Source organism: Sylvia atricapilla, unplaced genomic scaffold, assembly GCF_009819655.1.
Source record: "Sylvia atricapilla isolate bSylAtr1 unplaced genomic scaffold, bSylAtr1.pri scaffold_98_arrow_ctg1, whole genome shotgun sequence".
Lineage (NCBI taxonomy): Eukaryota > Metazoa > Chordata > Aves > Passeriformes > Sylviidae > Sylvia > Sylvia atricapilla.
In genome coordinates, this window is record NW_027077179.1 from 56,880 (window position 1) to 80,011 (window position 23,132).

General features: G+C 64.0%; 2 protein-coding genes across 2 annotated transcripts; both read left to right on the forward strand.

The window, feature by feature from the left end:
• Positions 1-1,403: 1,403 nt before the first annotated feature.
• On the forward strand, positions 1,404-14,647 carry LOC136375161 (myosin heavy chain, embryonic smooth muscle isoform-like). Its single transcript, XM_066340521.1, has 11 exons — positions 1,404-1,460; positions 2,191-2,277; positions 3,368-3,418; positions 3,620-3,781; positions 4,120-4,248; positions 4,890-4,978; positions 6,463-6,622; positions 8,741-8,937; positions 10,473-10,581; positions 11,971-12,143; positions 14,418-14,647. Exons 2-11 carry the CDS (start codon positions 2,227-2,229, stop codon positions 14,545-14,547), a joined length of 1,251 nt encoding a protein of 416 aa, XP_066196618.1. The 5' UTR covers positions 1,404-1,460; positions 2,191-2,226; the 3' UTR covers positions 14,548-14,647.
• A 567-nt stretch (positions 14,648-15,214) lies between these two features.
• LOC136375162 (THAP domain-containing protein 7-like) lies at positions 15,215-19,746 on the forward strand. Its single transcript, XM_066340522.1, has 5 exons — positions 15,215-15,270; positions 15,627-15,706; positions 17,274-17,429; positions 17,929-18,045; positions 19,194-19,746. Exons 2-5 carry the CDS (start codon positions 15,627-15,629, stop codon positions 19,744-19,746), a joined length of 906 nt encoding a protein of 301 aa, XP_066196619.1. The 5' UTR covers positions 15,215-15,270.
• The last annotated feature ends 3,386 nt before the right edge of the window (positions 19,747-23,132 follow it).

Sequence of the window (23,132 nt, forward strand, 5' to 3'; positions counted from 1 at the left end):
TGCTGACCCACACTGACCTGTGCTGACCCACACTGACCCACACTGACCCACATTGACCCACACTGACCCACACTGACCCACACTGACCCACTCTGACCCACTCTGACCCACACTGACCCACACTGACACACTCTGACCCACACTGACCCACTCTGACCCACTCTGACCTGAGCTGACCCACTCTGACCCACACTGACCCACTGTGACCCACTCTGACCCACTCTGACCCACACTGACCCACTGTGACCCACACTGACCCACACTGACCCACACTGACCCACTCTGACCCACACTGACCCACTGTGACCCACTCTGACCCACACTGACCCACTCTGACCCACTGTGACCCACACTGACCCACACTGACCTGAGCTGACCCACACTGACCCACACTGACCCACACTGACCCACTCTGACCCACACTGACCCACACCGACCCACACTGACCTGTGCTGACCCACACTGACCCACACTGACCCACACTGACCCACACTGACCCACACTGACCCGCACTGATCCACACTGACCCATGGTGACCGATGCTGACCCACAGTGACCCATGGTGACCTGTGTCACTCCGTGTCTCTCCTGGTTGACCCCACTGGACAGGGGACCCCAGCGATGACCCCTGGTATGACCCCATGACCCCTGGCTGCTGCCCCCCCACCATGTCACCACTCATGTGACATCACCAAGTGCTGTCCCCATCGTGACATCACACCCAGTATTGTGACGTCACCGCTGGTGCCATGCCCCGCCCCCATCACAGCTGGCACTGTGACATCACAGGTGACATCACAGGTGACATCACTGTGGTTCCCACCAGCCCAACATTCCTCCCTTGGGTGGCTCCCGAATTCTGGGGAGCCCTGGGTCCCCAAAACCTGCAGGGGTGACATCCAAACACCTGTGTCCCCTCGGGGGGAGTGACACCCAAACCCCGGGGTGTCCCGGGACACCTGTGTCCCCTGGGGCAGGGATGACCTTGGAACTTTGGGGTGTCCTGGGACACCTGTGTCCCCTCGGGTGGGGGTGACACCCAAACCCCCGAGTGTCCCGGGACACCTGTGTCCCCTCGGTGAGAGCGACACCTGAGTTCTGCTGTGCCCCAGGACACCTGTCCCCTGAGTGAGGGTGACACCCGAACTCCGCCGACCCCTGAGGGGACAGGTGTGTCCCCACCAGGGATGACACCGAGATTCCGGGGTGCCCCGGGACACCCCCAGGGGCGGGGGTGACACCCGAATTCCGGGCGCCCCGGGGCGGTGCCCCGAAACCCGCGTCCCCCGGGGCCAGGGCGGGGGTGACAGCGGCAGCCGGGGGAGGCTGGGCGGGCTCTGTCCCCTCCCCGTGGGTACAGCCCGAGGGGAGGGACGCGGCGACACTGGCGGGGACCTCCCGTGCCCGCGGCAGGGGTGGCACCGGCCCCGGCACCGGCCCCGCGGGATCCGCGGCCACAGGTGAGGGACGGGGCTCGGGGACGCCGCGGGGAGAGAGGGGGACCCCAAAACCCCCAAAACTCCCCCGGGGTGGGCAGGGGACCCCAAAACCCCCCCAATGTGGGTAGGGGACCCCAAAACCCCCAGGATGAGCAGGGGACCCCAAAACCCCCCGGCCTGAACGGGGGACCCCAAACTCCTCCAATGTGGGTAGGGGACCCCAAACTCCCCGGGGTGGGCAGAGGACCCCAAATTCCCCCGAGGGTGGGTAGGGGCCTCCCTCCCCCCCCCGGGGTGAGCGGGGGACCCCAAAACTCCCCCAGGATGAGCAGGGGACCCCAAAACCCCCCGGCGTGAACGGGGGACCCCAAAACTCCCCCGGGGTGAGCGGGGGACCCCAAAACCTCCCCAGGGCGGGCAGGGCACCCCGGAGTTGGGGCACCCCCCACAGAAAAGGGCCCCGGAGCTGTGGGGGCGTCCCAGCCCCCCGGTTTAGGGGAGGGGGGTCCCCAAAACCCCCGGTTTAGAGGAGGGGGGTCCCAGCCCCACGGTTTAGAGGAGGGGGTCCCCAAAACGCCCGGTTTGGAGGAGGGGGGTCCCAGCCCCCCGGTTTAGGGGAGAGGGGTCCCCAAAACCCCCGGTTTGGAGGAGGGGGGTCCCCAAAACCCCCGGTTTTGGGGGGGGGTCCCAATCCCTCGGTTTTAGAGGAGGGGGGTCCCAGTCCCCCGGTTTAGAGGAGGGGTCTCTGCAGGGTCTCTGCCGCTCCGGAGCCCCCCCGGTTTGTGCCATGATGGACACGGGGGACAGGGGAGGGCGCGGTGTCCCCCGGCTGTCACAGGTGAGTGGCGGGACCCCCCCAGGTGGCGCTGGGGACCCCAAACACCTCGACCCCCACCGAGGGGGTCGCAGGGGGTGGAGCAGCGGGGGGGGGGGGGGGGTGGCCGCATTTGGGGGCTCGCAGCCCCTCCCCCGCTCGGCCCCTCGGCGGCCCCCCTGGCCCCCCGCCAGCCCCCGGCTGCAACTGGGACACGGGGCGGGGACAGCGACACGGTGGCCGGGAGCCCTGCGCGCCCCTCCCCCTCCGTGGGAACCGACACGTCCCCCCCACCCCGGCCCAGCCCCCCCCGGGACCCCAAAGTGCTCCCCCCTAGGGGCGCCCCCCGCTTCCCTCCCGAGTCCTGGGACCCCCGAACATCTGGGGGTCTCCTGGGGACACCGGGGGGACCCCAAACTCCTCCTCCTCCTCCTCCGGGCTTTGGGAACCCCCCCAAACAGACGGGACCCCCCTCCCGGATTCCTGGGGACCCCCCGGATCCCTCAGGCTCTGGGGACCCCCCGACTTTGGGACCTGCCCGGATTCCTGGGACCCCCCAAAACCTGGAACCCCCCAAAGAGCTGTGACCCCCGAGACTTTGGGACCCCCCTGGACTCCTGGGACCCCAAAAAACCTGGGTGCCCCTAAATTTCGGGACTCCCTGGACTCCTGGGACCCCAAAAAACTTGGGAGCCCCCAAAATCCTGGGAGACCCCAAAGAGCTGGGACCTCCCCAGACTTGGGGACTCCCCGGGAATTTGGGACCTTTCGGACACCTGCGAGCTCCAGGACACATGGGGTCCCCAAAAACCCGGGACCCCCCGGGCATTTGGGGACACCTGGGGCCACTCGGGTTCCTGGGACCACCGACTCTTGGTGCACCCCGGATTTTGGGGGTTCCCTGGGCCCCACAGCACCTTTGACACTCCAGATTTTGGGGGGACTGCTCGGGGACACTCTGGATTTTGGGGGTTCCCTGGAGCCAATAGCACCTTTGACACCCCGGATTTTGGGGGTTCCCTGAGCCCTGCAGTACCTGGGACACCCCGGATTTTGGGGACTGCTCGGGGACACCCCGGATTTTGGGTGCCCCCAAACTCTCCCCCCTGGCCAGGCCCAGCACCGCCGGGATCTGGAGGAGGAGCTGCGGGACCTCAGCAACCAGGTGGGCGTGGCTTGTGGAGGGGCGGGGCCATCACCTGTCAGTCACAGCCTTTCCCCTCCTCTCAGTGAAAAGGGGTGGGGCGTGTGGTTGTCAATCACCCAAGTGGGCAGGGCATGGGCCATCCGTCATTATGGGGGTGGAGCTTGGAGCTATTACCTGGGGGCGGGGCCTGAGGCTGTCAATCACCCCCTGCCCAATTAGGTGGCGATGCTGGGGCGGAGCCTGGCTGCAGAACGTGGGCGGAGCCTGATGGAGGGCGGGGCCCTGCGGGCTCTAGAGATCGCGGTGGGCGGAGCCCAGGCCCGGGTGGGCGGAGCCTGTCGGGCCCTGGACAGAGCCAAGGAGCGCCTGCGCCTGCAGCAGGTGGGCGGGGCCTGGTGGAGGGGGCGGAGCCTCTGACAGGGTGTGGCTGAGACGGTGTGAAGAGGGTGTGGCCGGGGGTGTGGTCTGTGAGGGAGGCGGGGCATTTAGGGCCCAAGATTTTGGGAGGTGGATGGGGCCATGGTGGGAAGGGGCCAGAGGGGGTGGAGTCTCTGGAATGGGTGGGGTCAGGGTGAGGGTGTGGCTATGGTGGGGATAAAGTGGGCGTGGTTTGGCTGGAGGAGGCGTGGTCTTAGGAAGTGTGGCTGTGAATGAGTGGTGGAGCAGTGACGGGACCAGGTGCATGGGCGTGGCCTGTCGCTGACCCCGCCCCTCTGCAGGAGGCGGGGCAGATGCTGTGGGCGGAGCTGGAGGCTGCTCGTGCTGCCAAGGTGGGGGCGGAGCTCCGGGCACAGGAGGCGGAGTCTCAGTGCCAGACCCGGGGGGCGGAGCTGGAGCGGCTGCGCCAGGTGGGCGTGGCTAAGGCGAAGGACGTGGCTATGGAAAATGGGCAGGACTATTGCTGCTGGGGGTGGGGCTAAGGACCAATGGGCGGGGCTATAACAGCCTATGGGTGGGGCTAAGGACCAATGGGCGGGGCTATAACAGCCTATGGGTGGGGCTAAGACCGAATGGGTGGGGCCATAACAGCCTATGGGCAGGGCTAAGGACCAATGGGTGGGGCTATAACAGCCTATGGGCGGAGCTGAGGATCAATGGGCAGGGCTATAACAGCCTATGGGCGGGGCTAAGGATCAATGGGCAGGGCTAAGGATCAATGGGCGGGGCTATAACAGCCTATGGGCGGGGCTAAGGACCAATGGGCGGGGCTAAGGATCAATGGGCGGGGCTATAACAGCCTATGGGCGGGGCTGAGGATCAATAGGCGGGGCTATAACAGCCTATGGGTGGGGCTAAGACCCAATGGGCGGGGCTATAACAGCCTGTGGGCGGGGCTATAACAGCCTATGGGCGGGGCTAAGTATCAATGGGCGGGGCTATAGCAGCCTATGGGCGGGGCTAAGAACCAATGGGCAGGGCTAAAGCAGCTGGGCGGGGTTATGACTGTGGGCGTGGCTCGGGGGTGTGTCCATGCTGGCCCCGCCCACAGGCGGTGCAGGTGGCCCAGCATTCCCGGCGCCAGGCGGAGCAGGAGCGTGACCAGGTGGCCGCGAAGGTGGGCCACGCCCCCCGGCCCAGGTGAGCCCGGCCACGCCCCCTCCCAGTGTGTCCCCCGGTGTGTCCCCTACAGTCCCAAAGTTCCCTATAGCCCCTGGAACTGCCCGTGCCCCATCTACCCCACAGCCCCCACATGTCCCTATTGTCCCTGTACGTCCCCTACAGCCCCTATATGTCCCTATTGTCCCTGTACGTCCCCTACAGCCCCTATATGTCCCTATTGTCCCTATAGCCCCGACATCCTCCACAGCCCCTATATGTCCCTATAGCCCCTACAGTCCCTATAGCGCCTATATGTCCCTATTGTCCCTATACGTCCCTATTGTCCCCTACAGCCCCTACAGCCCCTATATGTCCCTATAGCCCCTACTGCCCCCACAGCCCCTATATGTCCCTATTGTCCCTGTACGTCCCCTACAGCCCCTGTATGTCCCTATTGTCCCTGTATGTCCCCCACAGCCCCTGTATGTCCCTATTGTCCCTGTACGTCCCCTACAGCCCCTATATGTCCCTATAATCTCCAAGTCCCCCATTGTCCCCATGTGTCCCCTATAGTCCCCATGTGCCCTACAGCCACTATAGGTCCCCCATGGATGTGTCCCATACGTCCCCATAGCCCCTATATGTCCCTATATGTCCCCTACATGTCCTCTGTGTGTCCCTATAACCCCTACAGCCCCCATATGTTCCTGTACGTCCCTGCAGCCCCCATATGTTTCCTATAGGCCCTATATGTCTCTGTGTCCCCAACATGTCCCCTATATGTCCCTATAGTCCCTATGGCCACTATAGGCCCTTCATGTCCCCTCCCTGTCCCCTATGTCTCCTCCATGTCCCCTCTATATCCCCTCTGTGTATGTCCCTTCGATGTCCTGTGTCCCCTCCATGTCCCCTCCGTGTCCCCGATGTCCCCTATGTCCCCTCCATGTCCCCTTCTATATCCCCTCTATGTCCCCTCTATGCCCCTATCTGTCCCTATGGCCACTATAGGCCCTCCATGTCCCTTCCATGTCCCCCCCACGTCCCCTCTGTCCCCTCCACGTCCCCTCCGTGTCCCCTATATCCCTTCCATGTCCCCGATGTCCCGTGTCCTCTCCATGTCCCCGATGTCCCGTGTCCTCTCCATGTCCCCGATGTCCCGTGTCCCCTCGATGTCCCCTCTGTCCCCTCCATGTCCCCGTGTCCCCTCTATTTCCCCTCTGTGTCCCCGATGTCCCCTGTATCTCCTCCATGTCCCTTCTGTCCCCTCCATGTCCCCTCCATGTCCCCTCCATGTCCCCTCCATGTCCCCGATGTCCCCTCTGTCCCCTCCATGTCCCCGTGTCCCCTCTATTTCCCCTCTGTGTCCCCTCTGTGTCCCCGATGTCCCCTATATCTCCTCCATGTCCCTTCTGTCCCCTCCATGTCCCCTCCATGTCCTCCATATCCCCGATGTCCCGTGTCCCCGATGTCCTGTGTCCCCGCCATGTCCCCTCTGTCCCCTCCATGTCCCCTTGTCCCCACAGCGCCCCCGCGGGGGACCCGGCGGCGCTGCAGGCGGCGCTGGAGGAGCTGCGGGAACACAACCGCGACCTGCGGGAGCGGCTGAGCCAGCGCCTGGGACACGTGGGGACACCGGGGACACCGCGGGGACACCGGGGACACCGCGGGGACACCGAGGACACCGCGGGGCCGGGGGGACACCGGGGACACCGCGGGGGCGGGGGGACACCGGGGACACCCTGGGGACACCGGGGACACCGCGGGGGCGGGGGGACACCTGGGGACACTGGGGACACCGCGGGGACACCGGGGACACCCTGGGGACACTGGGGACACCGCGGGGACACCGCGGGGGCGGGGGGACACCGGGCACACCGCGGGAACACCGGGGACACCGCGGGGACACCGCGGGGACACCGGGGACACCCTGGGGACACTGGGGACACCGCGGGGACACCGCGGGGGCGGGGGGACACCGGGCACACCGCGGGAACACCGGGGACACCGCGGGGACACCGGGGACACCCTGGGGACACTGGGGACACCGCGGGGACACCGCGGGGGCGGGGGGACACCGGGCACACCGGGGACACCCTCGGGACACCGGGGACATCCTGGGGACACCGCGGGGACACCGGGGACACCGCGGGGGCGGGGGGACACCGAGGACATCCTGGGGACACCGGGGACACCCTGGGGACACTGGGGACACCGGGGACACCGCGGGGACACGGGGGGGACACCTCTGAGGACGACACAGGGGTTCACGGGGACACGTGTGGGGACACCGCAGGGTCATGGGGAGACACGGGGGGACATGGGGGGCCGGTGGGCGACAGGAGGTGCCCGGGGGGCATTGGTGACATATGTGGGGGACAGGTGGGACACGGCCACCCCTGGGGGGAAGGTGGGTAGGTGAGGGTGACGTGGGGGCACCTGTGGGTGACACGGGGACAGGTGTGAGTGTCATGGGGACAGGTGTGGATGTCACAGGGACAGGTGTGGGTGCCATGGGTGACACAGGGACAGGTGTGGGTGACACGGGGACACCCGTGGGTGCCATGGTTGTCACGGGGACAGGTGTGGGTGTCACGGGGGACGGGTGTGGGTGACACGGGGACAGGTGTGGGTGTCACAGAGGACACCCGTGGGTGACGCGGTGGCTGTCCCCAGGCCGAGGAGCTGCGGCGGGCGCTGGCGGTTGTGGGGACAGATGTGGGTGCCATGGGTGTCACAGGGACAGCTGTGGGTGACATGGGTGACACGGGGACAGGTGTGGGTGTCACAGGGACAGCTGTGGGTGCCATGGGTGTCACAGGGACAGCTGTGGGTGCCACGGGTGACACGGGGACAGCTGTGGGTGACACGGGGACAGGTGTGGGTGACACAGGGACAGGTGTGGGTGTCACAGGGACAGCTGTGGGTGCCATGGGTGACACGGGGACAGCTGTGGGTGCCATGGGTGTCACAGGGACTGATGTGGGTGCCATGGGTGTCACAGGGACAGCTGTGGGTGCCACGGGTGACACGGGGACAGCTGTGGGTGACACGGGGACAGGTGTGGGTGACACGGGGACAGGTGTGGGTGTCACAGGGACAGCTGTGGGTGCCATGGGTGACACGGGGACAGCTGTGGGTGCCATGGGTGTCACAGGGACTGATGTGGGTGCCATGGGTGTCACAGGGACAGCTGTGGGTGCCATGGGTGACACGGGGACAGGTGTGGGTGTCACAGGGACAGCTGTGGGTGCCATGGGTGTCACAGGGACAGCTGTGGGTGCCATGGGTGACACGGGGACAGCTGTGGGTGACACGGGGACAGGTGTGGGTGTCATAGGGACAGGTGTGGGTGTCACAGGGACAGCTGTGGGTGCCATGGGTGTCACAGGGACAGCTGTGGGTGCCATGGGTGACACGGGGACAGGTGTGGGTGTCACAGGGACAGCTGTGGGTGCCATGGGTGTCACAGGGACAGCTGTGGGTGCCATGGGTGACACGGGGACAGCTGTGGGTGACACGGGGACAGGTGTGGGTGTCATAGGGACAGGTGTGGGTGTCACAGGGACAGCTGTGGGTGCCATGGGTGACACGGGGACAGCTGTGGGTGCCATGGGTGACACAGGGACAGGTGTGGGTGCCATGGGTGACACGGGGACAGCTGTGGGTGACACGGGGACAGGTGTGGGTGTCATAGGGACAGGTGTGGGTGTCACAGGGACAGGTGTGGCTGCCATGGGTGACACGGGGACAGCTGTGGGTGCCACGGGTGACACCCGCGGGTGACGCGGTGGCTGTCCCCAGGCCGAGGAGCTGCGGCGGGCGCTGGCGGCAGCGGGGGCGCGGGCGGAGGCGGCGCGGGCGGCGCGGAGTCGCCTGGCGCTGGAGCAGCGGCGGCTCCGGGAGCGGCTGCGGCGGCCCCGGGAACCCCCCGAGAGCCCCGAGGGAGCGCTGAGAGCCAGGAGAGAGAGCCTGCAGGAGCTGCTGCGGAGAGAGGAGGGGTCCGGGGACAGGGGACGGCGGGCACAGGGGACAGGGGACAGGGGGGACAGGGGACAGGGGACAGCGGACAGGGGACAGGGGACACGGGACACCGGATAGGGGACAGCGGGGATAGGGGACAGGGGACAGGGGACAGCGGACAGGGGACAGGGGACAGCGGGGATAGGGGACAGCGGGGACAGGGGACAGCGGGGACAGGGGACACCGGACAGGGGGGACAGGGGACAGCGGGGACAGGGGACAGGGGACAGGGGACAGGGGACAGCGGGGACAGGGGACAGGGGACAGGGGACAGGGGACACCGGACAGGGGACAGCGGACAGCGGGGACAGGGGACAGCGGGGACAGGGGATAGGGGACAGGGGACAGGGGACAGCGGGGACAGGGGACAGCGGGGATAGGGGACACCGGACAGGGGACAGCGGGGACAGGGGACAGCGGGGACAGGGGACAGGGGACAGCGGGGACAGGGGACAGGGGACAGCGGGGACAGGGGACAGCGGGGACACGGGGATAGGGGACAGCGGGGGCAGGTGACACGGGACAGGGGGCAGCGGGGATAGGGGACAGCGGACAGGGGACAGGGGACAGCGGACAGGGGACAGCGGACAGGGGACAGGGGACAGCGGGGACAGGGGACACCGGACAGTGGACAGGGGACAGCGGGGACAGGGGACAGCGGACAGGGGACAGGGGACACCGGACAGGGGACAGGGGACAGGGGACAGCGGGGACAGGGGACAGCGGACAGGGGGCAGGGGACACCGGACAGGGGACAGGGGACAGGGGACAGCGGGGACACGGGGATAGGGGACAGCGGGGGCAGGGGACACGGGAGAGGGGACAGCGCGGATAGAGGACACGGGACACTGGACACGGGACAGGGGACACTGGACAGGGGACACCGGACACCGGACACCGGACAGGGGACAGGGAGGACGGGGGGGAAGAGGGGCCCAGGGCGGTGCTCAAGTGGTCCCGGGTGGCCCCAGGATGACCCGGATTGGTTTTGGGTGGTCCCGGGTGGTCCCCAGATGGTCCTGAGGTGACCCAGAGCACGTCAGGGTGACCCCAGGGTGGCACACGGTGGTCCCCAGATGGTCCCAGGGTGGCACACGGTGGTCCCTAGGTGGTCCTGAGGTGACCCGGGTTGGTTTGTGCGGCCCCAGGGTGGCACAGGGTGGGTTTGGGTGTCCCCAGGGTGTCCCCAGGGTGGCACAGGGTGGCCCATGGGGGTCCCGGAGTGACCCAGAGCGGTTTGAGCGACCCGGGGTGACAGTGGGTGACACACGTGACACAGGTGACCCGGCTGTCCTCATCGCAGGGCACGGCTGTCCCTGTCCTCGGTGACAGTGGGTGACTCTGTGGGTGATAGGGGTGACACAGGGTGACACAGGTGATCCGGGTGACCCGGCTGTCCTCATCGCAGGGCGCGGCTGTCCCTGTCCTCGGTGACAGTGGGTGACTCTGTGGGTGATAGGGGTGACACAGGGTGACACAGGTGACCCGGGTGACCCGGCTGTCCCCGTCGCAGGGCGCGGCTGTCCCTGTCCCGTGCCGCCCGTGTCACCGGGCGCCGCCTGCGCGTGTTGGTGGCCGAGGCGGAGGAGCAGCGGCTGCTGGGGGAGCGCTACCGCCTGCAGGTGGGGACAGGTGACACCGGCACCGCGGCCACCTGTGCCACCTGCTGCCACCTGCTGGCCCCTCCTGTCACCTTCTGTCACTGCTGTCACCTGCTGCCACTGCTGGCACTGCTGGCACCTCCTGTCACCTGCTGTCACTGCTGTCACCTCCTGCCACCTCCTTTCACCTCCTGTCACCTCCTGTTACCTGCTGGCACCTCCTGTCACTGCTGTCACTGCTGGCCCCTCCTGTCACCTTCTGTCACTGCTGCCACTGCTGTCATCTCCTGTCACCTGCCGTCATTTCCTGTCACCTCCTGTCACCTGTTGCCACCCTACAGCCTCTGTGCCGCCATGTCCCCACGTCCTAATGCCCGATGGCACAATACCCGTGTCCCCAATAGCCTCAATGTCCCCGCTGGTGTCCCCGACGTCCCCCATGTCCCCAATGCCCCCGATGTCCCCAGTGTCCCCAATGTCCCCAGTGTTCCCACTGACGTCCCTGCTGCCCCTGTCCCCAATGTCCCTGTCCCCGCTGTCCCCAGTGTCCCCCATGTCCCCGCTGTCCCTGTCCCCAATGTCCCCGCTGTCCCGTGTCCCCGATGTCCCCGCTGTCCCCATGTCCCTGCTATCCCCAGTGTCCCCATTTCCCCGCTGTCCCCAGTGTCCCCATGTCCCCAGTGTCCCCATTGTCCCTGCTGTCCCCAGTGTCCCCATGTCCCCGCTGTCCCCGCTGTCCCCAGTGTCCCCATGTCCCCAGTGTCCCCGCTGTCCCCGCTGTCCCCAGTGTCCCCCATGTCCCCGCTGTTCCTGTCCCCCATGTCCCCGCTGTCCCCAGTGTCCCCATGTCCCTGCTATCCCCAGTGTCCCCATGTCCCCGCTGTCCCCAGTGTCCCCATGTCCCCGCTGTCCCCAGTGTCCCCATGTCCCCGCTGTCCCCAGTGTCCCCGCTGTCCCCGCTGTCCCCAGTGTCCCCAGTGTCCCCATGTCCCCGCTGTCCCCAGTGTCCCCATGTCCCCGCTGTCCCCGCTGTCCCCGCTGTCCCCAGTGTCCCCATGTCCCCGCTGTCCCCACTGTCCCCAGTGTCCCCATGTCCCTGCTGTCCCCGCTGTCCCCATGTCCCCGCTGTCCCCAGTGTCCCCATGTCCCCGCTGTCCCCACTGTCCCTGCTGTCCCCGCTGTCCCCAGTGTCCCCATGTCCCCAGTGTCCCCATGTCCCCGCTGTCCCCACTGTCCCCAGTGTCCCCATGTCCCCGCTGTTCCTGTCCTCCATGTCCCCGCTGTCCCCGCTGTCCCCAATGTCCCCGCTGTCCCCAGTGTCCCCATGTCCCCGCTGTCCCCACTGTCCCCGCTGTCCCCAGTGTCCCCATGTCCCCAGTGTCCCCATGTCCCCGCTGTCCCTGTCCCCAGGCCCGTGCCAGCGAGGCCTCGGCCCGTCTCGTGGCCGCGCAGGTGGCCGCGGTGGCCGCGGGCACGGCCCAGGCCCTGGCCCAGGGCCACCACCTGCGGCGGCAGCTCGAGGACATCGGGGACGGCGCCGCTGTCACCGCGCGGCACGTGGCCGTGCTCCGCGCCCGCCTCAGGTGGGGCCTATGGGAACCCTATAGAAACCCTATGGGAACCCTATAGAAAACCTATGGGACCCCTACAGAACCCTATAGAAACCCTAGAGGAACCCTATAAAACCCTATAGGAACCCTATAAAAACCCCATGGACCCTATAAAAACACCATGGACCCTATAGGAACCCTATAGAGCCCCTATAGACCCTATAGAACCCCTACAGACCCTATAGAAACCCTACAGGCCCTATACGAACCCTATAGACTCTATAGAAACCCTATAGAAACCCTATAGGAACCGTATGAACCCTATAGAAAACCTATGGGAACCCTACAGAAAACCTATGGGAACCCTATAGAAACCCTATGCGACCCCTACAGAACCCTATAGAAACCCCATGGACCCTATAGGAACCCTATAGAGCCCCTATAGACCCTATAGAACCCCTACAGACCCTATAGAAACCCTACAGGCCCTATAGGAACCCTATAGACCCTATAGAAACCCTATAGAAACCCTATAGGAACCATATGAACCCTATAGAAAACCGATGGGAACCCTATAGAAACCCTATAGAGCCCCTACAGACCCTATAGAAACCCTATGGGAACCCTATAGAAACCCTATGGGACTCCTACAGAACCCTATAGAAACCCTATAGGAACCCTATAGAAACCCCATGGACCCTATAGGAACCCTATAGAGCCCCTATAGACCCTATAGAACCCCTACAGACCCTATAGAAACCCTACAGGCCCTATAGGAACCCTATAGACCCAAAAGAAACCCTATAGAAACCCTATAGAAACCCTATAGAAACCCTATAGAAACCCTATAGGAACCGTATGGACCCTATAGAAACCCTATAGAGCCCCTACAGACCCTATAGAGACCCTATAGGAACCCTATAGAACCCTATGGGACCCCTATAGAAACCCTATAGGAACCGTATGGACCCTATAGAGACCTTATAGAGACCCTATAGAGACCCTATAGAGACCCTATGGGGACCCTATAGGAACCCTATAGAACCCCTATAGGAACCGTATGGACCCTATGGGAACCCTATAGAAACCCCACGGCCCCTATGGACCCCCTATGGGCCACATAGAAACCCTATAGACCCTATGGAAACCCTATAGAGCCCCTACGGACCCTATAGGAAGCCCTATGGGCCACATAGAAACCCTACAGAGCTCCTATGGACCCTATAGAAACCCTATGAACACTATAGAAACTCTATAGAGCCCCTATAAAACCCCTATGGACCCTATAGAAACCCTATAGAACTCCTATGGAGCACATAGAAACCCTATAGACCCTATAGAAACCCTATAGAGCCCCTATGGACCCTATAGAAACCCTATAGAACTCCTACGGAGCACATAGAAACCCTATAGACCCCATAGAAACCTATGGGCCCTTATAGACCACATAGAACCCATATGGACCCCATGGGCCCTATGGATCCTATAGACCCCATAGAAATCCTATGGAGCCCCTATGGACACTATAGACCCCCTATGGACCCCATAGATACCCTATAGAACCTCTACGGACCTTATAGATACCCTATAGAAACCCTATAGAGCTCCTACCGACCCCATAGAACCCCTATAGAACTCCTGTGGGCCTTATATATACCCTATAGAACCCCTATGGACCGCTATGGATCCTATAGACCCCATAGAAACCCCATAGAACCCCTATAGGCCCTGTAGAACCTGTACAGACCCCATAGAACCCCTATGGACCCTACAGAAATCCTATAGAAGCCCTATGGACCCTATGGAACCCCTATGGAACCCCTATGGACCCCACAGACCCCCCCCCGTGGGTCCCCTATGGGATGGGGGACTCCTGCAGAGGTCTCGGGGGGGGTTATGGGGTCTGGGGTCTCTGGGGGGTTTATGGGGTCTCTATAGGGCACCGAGGGGTCTCTGGGGGGTTTATGGGGTATTGGGGGTCTCTATGGGGTGCTGGGACACTGGGGGGTCTCTATGGGATTTATGGGGGTCTCTGGGGGGTTTATGGGGTGCTGGGGTCTCTATAGGGCACTGGGGGGTCTCTGTGGGGTGCTGGGGGGTCTCTATGGGGTTTATGGGGTATTTGGGGTCTCTGTGGGGTTTGTGGGGTGCTGGGGTCTCTATAGGACACTGAAGGGTCTCTGTGGGGTTTCGGGGGATCTGTGGGGTCTGGGGTCTCTATGGGGTGCTGGGGTCTCTATAGGGCACTGAAGGGTCTCTGTGGGGTTTATGGGGGCTCTGTGGGGTCTCACCCCCCGGCGCCCCCAGGTGTGACCCCATGACCCTGTCCCGCACGGTGCGGCGGATGCTGCGGGACGGGGACGACGACTCCGAGGACAGCGGCGACAGCGGCGACAGCGGGTCCCCCGCCGAGCCCAGCGCTGCGGGCACCCCCTGAGACCCCCCGGCACCCCAAAGCCGCCCAGGGCCCCCCGTTTTCCCGGTGGGGTTTTGGGGCGGGGGTCCCCAAACCCATTAAAGTGCCTTTGGGGGATCCCCCGTCCCGCGCCGCTTTTTTTTTTTTTTTTGGGGGGGGGGGGGTGTTTAAAACATCCCGGAGTCCTGAAATCCCTTCAGATCCCCCCAAAACACGTCGGGAGGGACCCCAAAACCATCCCCGCACCCACTGGGGGGTGTTGGAACCCCTCAAAACCCCCCAAAACACCCCAAAATCCAGCCGGGGCACCCCAAACCCCGTCGTTACCCTGAAAACCCCCAATAAACCCCCCTAGTCTGTCCAAACCCCCCACAGTCGGCTCGGGGGAGTCTCCAAAACCCTTTTAACCTCAAATGAAGGGGTGAAATCCCCCCAAAATCTCCCAAAATCTCCCAAAATGCCCCCAAATCCCCCAAAAGCCGCGGGAAGGGGGCGCAGAACGCCGGCCGCGAGGGGCGGGGCTTGTATAGAAACAAAGAGGGAGCGCCGGCCAATCACAGCGCAGAATGCAAATAAGGCGCGAGGTCAGGGGGCGGGGCGCCCCGCCCACGTCGCAGTCTCAGCCAATGAGAAGGAAGAGGCGGGGCCGGGGGGGTTGCGGAAGGGTTGTTCTCGCGGATTTCGGGAAGTGTCGCGAGAGTTCCGGGGAGGCCGCGGCGGCGGCGGCGGGATGGGAGCGCCGAGGTGGGGCCGGAACGGGGCGGGAAAAGGGGAAAAAACCGGGGGGAAATGGAGAAAAACGGGGGGAAAGGGACGGCCCGGGATGGGGAGAGGGCTCCGGCCATTGCGGGGGGATGTCAGCCCGCGGAGGGGCCGTGCGGGGGGCAGCGGGGCAGGCCCCGGCCCGGGGGGAATGGTGGGGAATGGTGGGGAATGGTGGGGAAGGGTCAGGATGTGGGAGGGAGGAATAATGGCATTGAGGCGTCATTATTCATATCTGAGGGCCGCTCCGGCCGTGGGGAGCCGGGACATTGTTGGGGTGAGGCCCCGGCGCTCGGTGGGGTTTGGGGACCCCCGTGACCGCCCCGCGTCCCCCGCAGATGCCCCGGCACTGCTCCGCCGCCGGCTGCTGCACCCGCGACACCCGCGACACCCGCGGCCGAGGCATCTCCTTCCACCGGTGCGTGTTTGCCGAGAGCCCCTGGGACACCGCTGTCACCTCCCCTGAGCCGGGCTGGCACCGGTGTCACCACCCCCAGACACGGGCTGGCACCAATGTCACCACCCCCAGACACGGGCTGTCCCAGGTGTCACCCCTCCCTTAGCAATGCGCTGTCACCTGTGTCACCTCCCGGACACGGGCTGTCACTGGTGTCACCCCCCTTAGCAACGGGCTGGCACCGGTGTGTGCGTCCCCTCCCTTGGCAATGGACTGTCCCTGTTGTCACCTGTCCTCAGCAGTGGGCTGGCCCAGGTGTGTCCCGTGGGCTGGCCCAGGTGTGTCTGTCCCCCCCCGGTGGAGGGGTGGCTCAGCCCTGTCCCCCGGTACCGGCTCCGGCTGGACTGCTCCATCTCCAGGGGCGGGGGGTGGAAGGTGTCCTTCAGCCCTGCAGAAATGGGGTGTGCACGGGGGGGAGCTGTGGCCTCGTGGCTCACCTGTGTGACCTTTGTCACCTGTGTCACCTCTGTTCCCCATCCTGTGTCCCCCCCGTGTCCCTGCCTTCTCGTGGCCCTTCACACCCTGTGTGCCCCATGTCCCTGTGTCCCTGTCCCATGTCTCTGTCGCCATATCCCCGTGTCTACGTTTATGTCCCCATGTCCCTGTCCCATGTCCATGTCATCCCATGTCCCTGTCCTCTGTCCCTGTCCCCATGTCGCCATGTCCCTGTTCACATGTCCGTGTCACCCTGTCCCTGTCCACCTGTCCCTGTCATCCCATGTCCCTGTCTATATCCCCATGTCCCCTGTCTCTGTCCCTGTCATTTGTGTCCCCCTGTCCCCATATCCCCCCATCCCCGTGCCCCTGTCCCTGTCCCCATCGGTGTCCCCGTGCCCCTGTCCCTGTCCCCATCGGTGTCCCCGTGTCCCTGTCCATGTCCCTGTCCTGCATGTCCCTGTCCTGTGTCCCTGTCCTTGTGTTCCTGTCCCCATCCCCTATCCCTGTCCCTTTCCCCCTGTCCCCATGTCCCTGTCCCTGTCCCCATGTCCATGTCCTGCATGTCCCTGTCCTGTGTCCCTGTCCCCATCGGTGTCCCTATCCCTGTCCCCATTGGTGTCCTCATGTCCCTGTCTATGTCCCTGTCCCCATGTCCCTGTCCCCATGCCCTGTCCCCATCGGTGTCCCCATCCCCTGTCCCTGTGTCCCTGTCCCCATCCCCTATCCCTGTTCCTTTCCCCTCATCCCTGTCCCACCCCTATCCCTGTCCCTGTCCCTGTCCCCCTCTCCCTTCCGCCATCCCTGTCCCCATTGGTGTCCTCCTGTCCCCCTGTCCCAATCCCTGTCCCCGTTGGTGTCCCCATGTCCCCATTGGTGTCCCCCCGTCCCTGTCCCCTGTCCCCGTTGGTGTCCCCATGTCCCCATTGGTGTCCCCCTGTCCCTATCCCCTGTCCCTGTCCCCGTGTCCCTGTCCCCGTGTCCCTGTCCCTGTCCCCGTGTCCCTGTCCCTGTCCCCCGTCCCCGTTGTGTCCCCGTGTCCCCATTGTGTCCCCGTGTCCCCACTGGTGTCCCCGTGTCCCCGTGTCCCCAGGCTGCCGCGCAGGGACGACCCCCGCCGTGTGCAGTGGCTGGAGAACAGCCGGCGGCGGGACCCCGCGGGCGGGGGGCGCTGGGACCCCAGCTCCAAATACATCTACTTCTGCTCCCAGCACTTCGAGAGCTCCTGCTTCGAGCTCGTGGGCTACAGGTGAGCTGGGGACAGCCAGGTGTGTGCTGGGGACGGCCAGGTGTGTGCTGGGGGGATGCAGGTGTGTGCTGGGAGGCTACAGGTGAGCCTGGGGGGCTGCAGGTGTGACCTGGGGACAGCCAGGTGTGACCTGGGGTGGGCTACAGGTGAGCTGGGGGTGGGTTACAGGTGAGCCCAGGGCCTGCAGGTGAGCCTGGGAGTGCAGGTGTATCCTGGGGTGGGCTCTAGGTGTGACTTGGGGGCTGCAGGTGGGGCTGGGGGGACCCAGGTGGCTCTGGGGTGGGATCCAGCTGAGCCTGGGGCTGCAGCTGTATCCTGGGGTGGGGTACAGGTGTGACTTGGCTACAGGTGAGTTGGGGGGCTGCAGGTGAGGGCCCCCCCAGGTATTCCAGGTGTCCCAGGACCCCCCCTGGATCTCGGGGTCCCCCCAGGCCTTTCTGAGCCCCCCGGGACCCCCCCGGTGTTTTGGGGTCCCCCCTGAGCCCCCGTTCCCCCCCAGTGGCTACCACCGCCTGAAGGAGGGCGCCGTGCCCACCGTCTTCTCCACGGGCCCCCCCCGGGCCCCCCCGCCGGACAGCGACCCCCCAAAACCCCTCCGGGCCGCCCGCAGGTGGAAGTGAGTGCGGGGGGGTCCCCGATTTATTCCCAGCACGGGCTGGCCCCCGGGACCCCCGATTTCCCCTCTCCCACCCCGGGACCCCCGGGACCCCCGATTTCCCCTCTCCCACCCCGGGACCCTCCCCAACCTCTGGGTGCCCCTGGGGGGCTTTGGGGGGCTCGCAGGGGAAGGGGCTCCCCAATCGGATGGGACCCCCCCAATTCCTGATGGACCCCCCCATTCCTCACCAACCAACCTCTCTCACACTTAGGACCCCCCATTCCTCAGGGGACCCCCATTCTTCAGGGCCCCCCATTCCTCAGCAGACCCCCCATGCCCCCCTGACCTCTCCCACCCCTGGGACCCCCCATTCCTCAGGAGACCCCCCATTCCCCAGGACCCCCCCACTCCCCTCAGGACCCCCCACTCCCCGCTGACCTCTCCCCAGGACCTCCCATTCCTTAGGGGACCCCCATTCCCCTCTGACCTCTTCCCAAACCCCCCCACTCTCCCCAGGGTCCCCCATTCCCCAGGACCCCCCATTCCCCAGGGGATCCCCATTCCCCAGGACCCCCACTCCCCGCTGACCTCTCCCAGGACCCCCCATTCCCCAGGACCCCCCATTCCTCAGGAGACCCCCCATTCCCCAGGAACCCCCATTTCCCCCTGACCTCTCCCCAGGACCCCTCATTCCTCAAGGCCCCCTCATTCCTCAGCAGACCCCCCATTCCCCACTGACCTCTCCCACCCCCAGGACCCCCCACTCCCCCTAGGACCCCCCATTTCCTGCTGACCTCTCCCCAGGACCCCCCATTCCCCAGGACCCCCCCCACTCCCCTCAGGACCCCCCACTCCCCGCTGACCTCTCCCCAGGACCCCCCACTCCCCGCTGACTTCCCCCTAGGACCCCCTATTCCTCCCTGACCTCTCCCAGGACCCCCCATTCCCCAGGACCCCCCCATTCCCCAGGAGATCCCCCATTCCCCAGGGACCCCCAGGACCCCCACTCCCCCTGACCCCCCCCTTCCCCAGGACCCCCCATTCCCCAGGAGATCCCCCATTCCCCAGGGCCCCCCAGGACCCCCACTCCCGCTGACCCCCCGCCGCTCCGGGCCGGTTCCGGGGCCGTTCCGCTCACCGCCCTTCCCGTTCCCGTCCCCGCGCAGACGGGAGCCGCCCCCGTCCCCGCCGCCGCCCCCGTTCCCCTCGGACGCCTCCTGCTTCCCGCGGGACCCCAAAGACCCCGGGCCGCCCCCGGCCCCCGCCGGCGACCACGGCGGCGTCCCCGCGCTGCCCGGCGCCTCGGGCTCCATCCCCGAGACCCTGCTGGTGGCCACGGGCGACGAGGAAGCCACCGCCACCCCCGCGCTGCCCGAGGGAGCCCCGCCGGCGCCCGCCGCCCCCGCGGGACCCCCGGCGCCGCCGCCGTCGCCGTCGCTGTTCATGCTGCGGCTGCCGCCGCGGGCGGGCTCCTACATCCAGAGCGAGCACAGCTACCAGGTGGGCAGCGCTCTGCTCTGGAAACGCCGCGCCGAGGCCGCGCTGGACGCGCTGGACAAAGCCCAGAGGCAGCTCCAGGCCGGCAAACGCCGGGAGCAGCGGCTGCGGCTCCGCCTGGCCGAGCTGCAGCGGGAGCGGAGAGCCGCGCCCGCGGACCGGAGCCGGCCCCGGGAGCCGCCGCCCGCGGAGCCGCCGGGGACAGCGGGAGCAGGGCGGTGAGGGAGCGCCGCCGAGCTTTGTAAATAAAACGGGAAAGGGTGCGCCTTTTCTTTTTTTTTTTTTTTTTTTTCCTTCCTTCCTAAGTGGAGTTGGTGGTGGGGGGGAGGGGTTTGGGGGGTTTTGTAGGGAGAGGTTTTTGTGGGGTTTGTAACGGGGGTTTTGTGGAGTTTGTGGGGGGGTTATGGCGTTTGTAGTGGGGATTTTGTGGGGTTTGTGACGGGGTTTTGTGGGGTTTGTAGGGGGATTTTATGGGTTTTGTAGGGGGGTTTATGGAGTTTGTAATGGGGTTTTTATGGGGTTTGTAGAGGGGGGGTTATGGAGTTTGTACTGGGGTTTTTGTGGGATTTGTAACGGGGTTTTGTGGGGTTTGTAGGGGGATTTTATGGGTTTTGTAGGGGGGTTTATGGAGTTTGTAATGGGGTTTTTATGGGGTTTGTAGAGGGCGGTTATGGAGTTTGCAGTGGGGTTTTTGTGGGATTTGTAACGGGGTTTTGTGGGGTTTGTAGGGGGAGATTTTTATGGGTTTTGTAGGGGGGGTTTATGGGGTTTGTAGTGGGGGTTTTTGTGGGGTTTGTAATGGGGTTTTTATGGAGTTTGTAGTGGGGTTTTTGTGGGGTTTGTAACGGGGTTTTATGGGATTTGTAGGGATGGTTTTACGGAGTTTTTAAGTGGGGTTTTTGTGGGGTTTGTAGTGGGAGTTTTATGGAGTTTGTAGTGGGGTTTTGTGGGGTTTGTAGTGGGGGTTTTTATGGGGGTTGTAGGGATGGTTTTATGGAGTTTGTAGTGGAGTTTGTAGGGGGAGATTTTTGTGGGGTTTGTAGGGGGGTTTATGGAGTTTGTAGTGGGGTTTTTGTGGGATTTGTAACGGGGTTTTGTGGGGTTTGTAGGAGGTTTTATGGGGTTTGTAGAGGGGGTTTATGGAGTTTGTAGTGGGGTTTTGTAGGGTTTGTAGGGGGAGGTTTTTATGAGGTTTGTAACGGGGTTTTGTGGGGTTTATAAGGGGAGATTTTTGTGGGATTTGTAATGGGGCTTTTGTGGGGTTTGTAATGGGGCTTTTGTGGGGTTTGTAGTGGGGTTTATGGAGTTTGTAATGGGTTTGTAGGGGGTGGTTTATGGGGTTTGTAGTGGGGTTTTTGTGGGGTTTGTAACGGGGGCTTTTGTGGGATTTGTAGGGGGTGGTTTATGGGGTTTGTAGGGATGGTTTTGTGGAGTTTATAGTGGGACTTTTGTGGGGTTTTGTAGGATTTGTAGAGGAGGTTTTTATGGGGTTTGTAGGGATGGTTTTATGCAGTTTGTAGTGGGGTTTTTGTGGGGTTTGTAACGGGGTTTTATGGGATTTGTAGGGATGGTTTTATGGAGTTTTAGTGGGGTTTTTGTGAGGTTTGTAATGGGGTTTTGTGGGGTTTTAACGGGGTTTTTGTGGGGTTTGTAGGGGGAGTTTTTTATGGGTTTTGTAGGGGGAGGTTTTTGTGGGGTTTTTAGGGGGGGTTTATGAAGTTTGCAGTGGGTTTTTTGTGGGGTTTGTAACGGGCTTTTGTGGGAATTGTAGGGGGTTTTTGTGGGATTTGTAAGGGGGGTTTATGGAGTTTGTAGTGGGGCTTTTGTGGGATTTGTAGGGGGTTTTTTGTGGGATTTGTAAGGGGGGTTTATGGAGTTTGTAGTGGGGCTTTTGTGGGATTTTGTAGGGTTTGTAGGGGGAGGTTTTTATGGGGTTTGTAGTGGGGTTTTATGGAGTTTGCAACGGGGTTTTGTGGGGTTTGTAATGGGGTTTTGTGGGGTTTGTAACGGGGTTTTGTGGGGTTTGTAGGGAGGGTTTTATGAGGTTTGTAGGGAGAGTTTATGAGGTTTGTAGGGGGGGTTAGGGAGGAATCCTTCGGTGAGGGGTGGAATGGGATTAGTGCCAGGAATTCAGGCAAGGAATGGCAGGGAAAGGAGTGGCCATGGGGAGATTTCGATGGGATACTGGGAAGGAATCCCTCCCTGCGGCGTCGGTGAGGGGTGGGATGGAATTCCCGGGATTTGGTCCCCCTCAGAGCAGGATCAGGACAGGGATTTGGGGGCTGCAGATCAAACAGGGACAAACACCTTCATCCCCACAGCAGGGTTTGGGGCCATCCTCGGCCCCTTCCCGAAGGGAAAACGAAAGAATCCAAGCCCAAACCCGACCCGGCGGCGCAGAACTAAATCAAACTAAAGGAATTAAAGGTTTAATTGCCACACCGCGGCGGGGTCGCACCAACCCACCGCCCTCCTCCCCCTCCAACACCGCCCAGAACCTCCCCGAGGGGAGCCCGAAGTGCCTGATTAGCCCCAATTAGCCGTTGCTAATTACCCCGAGGCCGTGGGTGCCGCTAGAGGCTGAGCCTCATGTCACAGATGGCGCGGAAGGTGGCGGGGCTCAGCGGCACGTAGGACCTGCGCGTGTCGTCGCGGAAGAAGAGCGGGTCCCGCACCGTGTCGGGGTCAAAGCCCTCCCTGACCAGGTTGCTCTTGCACTGCTTGAAGGTGCCCGTGATCTCCAGGGCGTCCTGGGGACAAGGGACAGCGGCCTTGGGGACACCCGGGCACCGAGGGATGGTTGGCACAGGTGCTGCCATCGGGATTGGGAGGTCTTTGGCATGGGGGGGGACCCCCGTTGGCACCAGGTGACCTCCGTTGGCACCAGGTGACCCCCGTTGGCACCAGGTGACCCCCATTGGCATGGGGTGGCCCCCATTGGCACCAGGTGACCCCCGTTGGCACCAGGTGACCCTTGTTGGCATGGAGTGACCCCCTTTGTGTACCAGGTGACCCCTGTTGGCGCAGGGTGACCCCCGTTGGCACCAGGTGACCTCCGTTGGCACCAGGTGACCCCCGTTGGCACCAGGTGACCCCCATTGGCATGGGGTGGCCCCCATTGGCACCAGGTGACCCCCGTTGGCACCAGGTGACCCTTGTTGGCATGGAGTGACCCCCTTTGTGTACCAGGTGACCCCTGTTGGCGCAGGGTGACCCCCGTTGGCACCAGGTGACCCCCATTGGCACGGGGTGACCTCCATTGGCACCAGGTGACCCCCGTTGGCACCAGGTGACCCCCGTTGGCATGGGGTGGCCCCCATTGGCACCAGGTGATCCCCATTGGCACCAGGTGACCCTTGTTGGCATGGGGTGACCCCCTTTGTGTACCAGGTGACCCCTGTTGGCGCAGGGTGACCCCCGTTGGCACCAGGTGATCCCCATTGGCACAGGGTGGCATTGGCACCAGGTGACCCTTGTTGGCATGGGGTGACCCCCTTTGTGTACCAGGTGACCTCCATTGGCACCAGGTGACCCCCATTGGCACCAGGTGACCCCCATTGGCATGGGGTGGCCCCCATTGGCACCAGGTGACCCTTGTTGGCATGGAG

Excerpts from the sequence above, each read along its gene's own strand:
- LOC136375162 (XM_066340522.1), top strand. The coding sequence starts at position 15,627 with ATGCCCCGGCACTGCTCCGCCGCCGGCTGCTGCACCCGCGACACCCGC. Across the intron at positions 15,707-17,273 it reads CGAGGCATCTCCTTCCACCG|GCTGCCGCGCAGGGACGACC; the intron begins GTGCGTGTTTGC and ends CCGTGTCCCCAG. Across the intron at positions 18,046-19,193 it reads CGGGCCGCCCGCAGGTGGAA|ACGGGAGCCGCCCCCGTCCC; the intron begins GTGAGTGCGGGG and ends GTCCCCGCGCAG.
- LOC136375161 (XM_066340521.1), top strand. The coding sequence starts at position 2,227 with ATGATGGACACGGGGGACAGGGGAGGGCGCGGTGTCCCCCGGCTGTCA. Across the intron at positions 10,582-11,970 it reads GGGAGCGCTACCGCCTGCAG|GCCCGTGCCAGCGAGGCCTC; the intron begins GTGGGGACAGGT and ends CCCTGTCCCCAG. Across the intron at positions 12,144-14,417 it reads GTGCTCCGCGCCCGCCTCAG|GTGTGACCCCATGACCCTGT; the intron begins GTGGGGCCTATG and ends CGGCGCCCCCAG.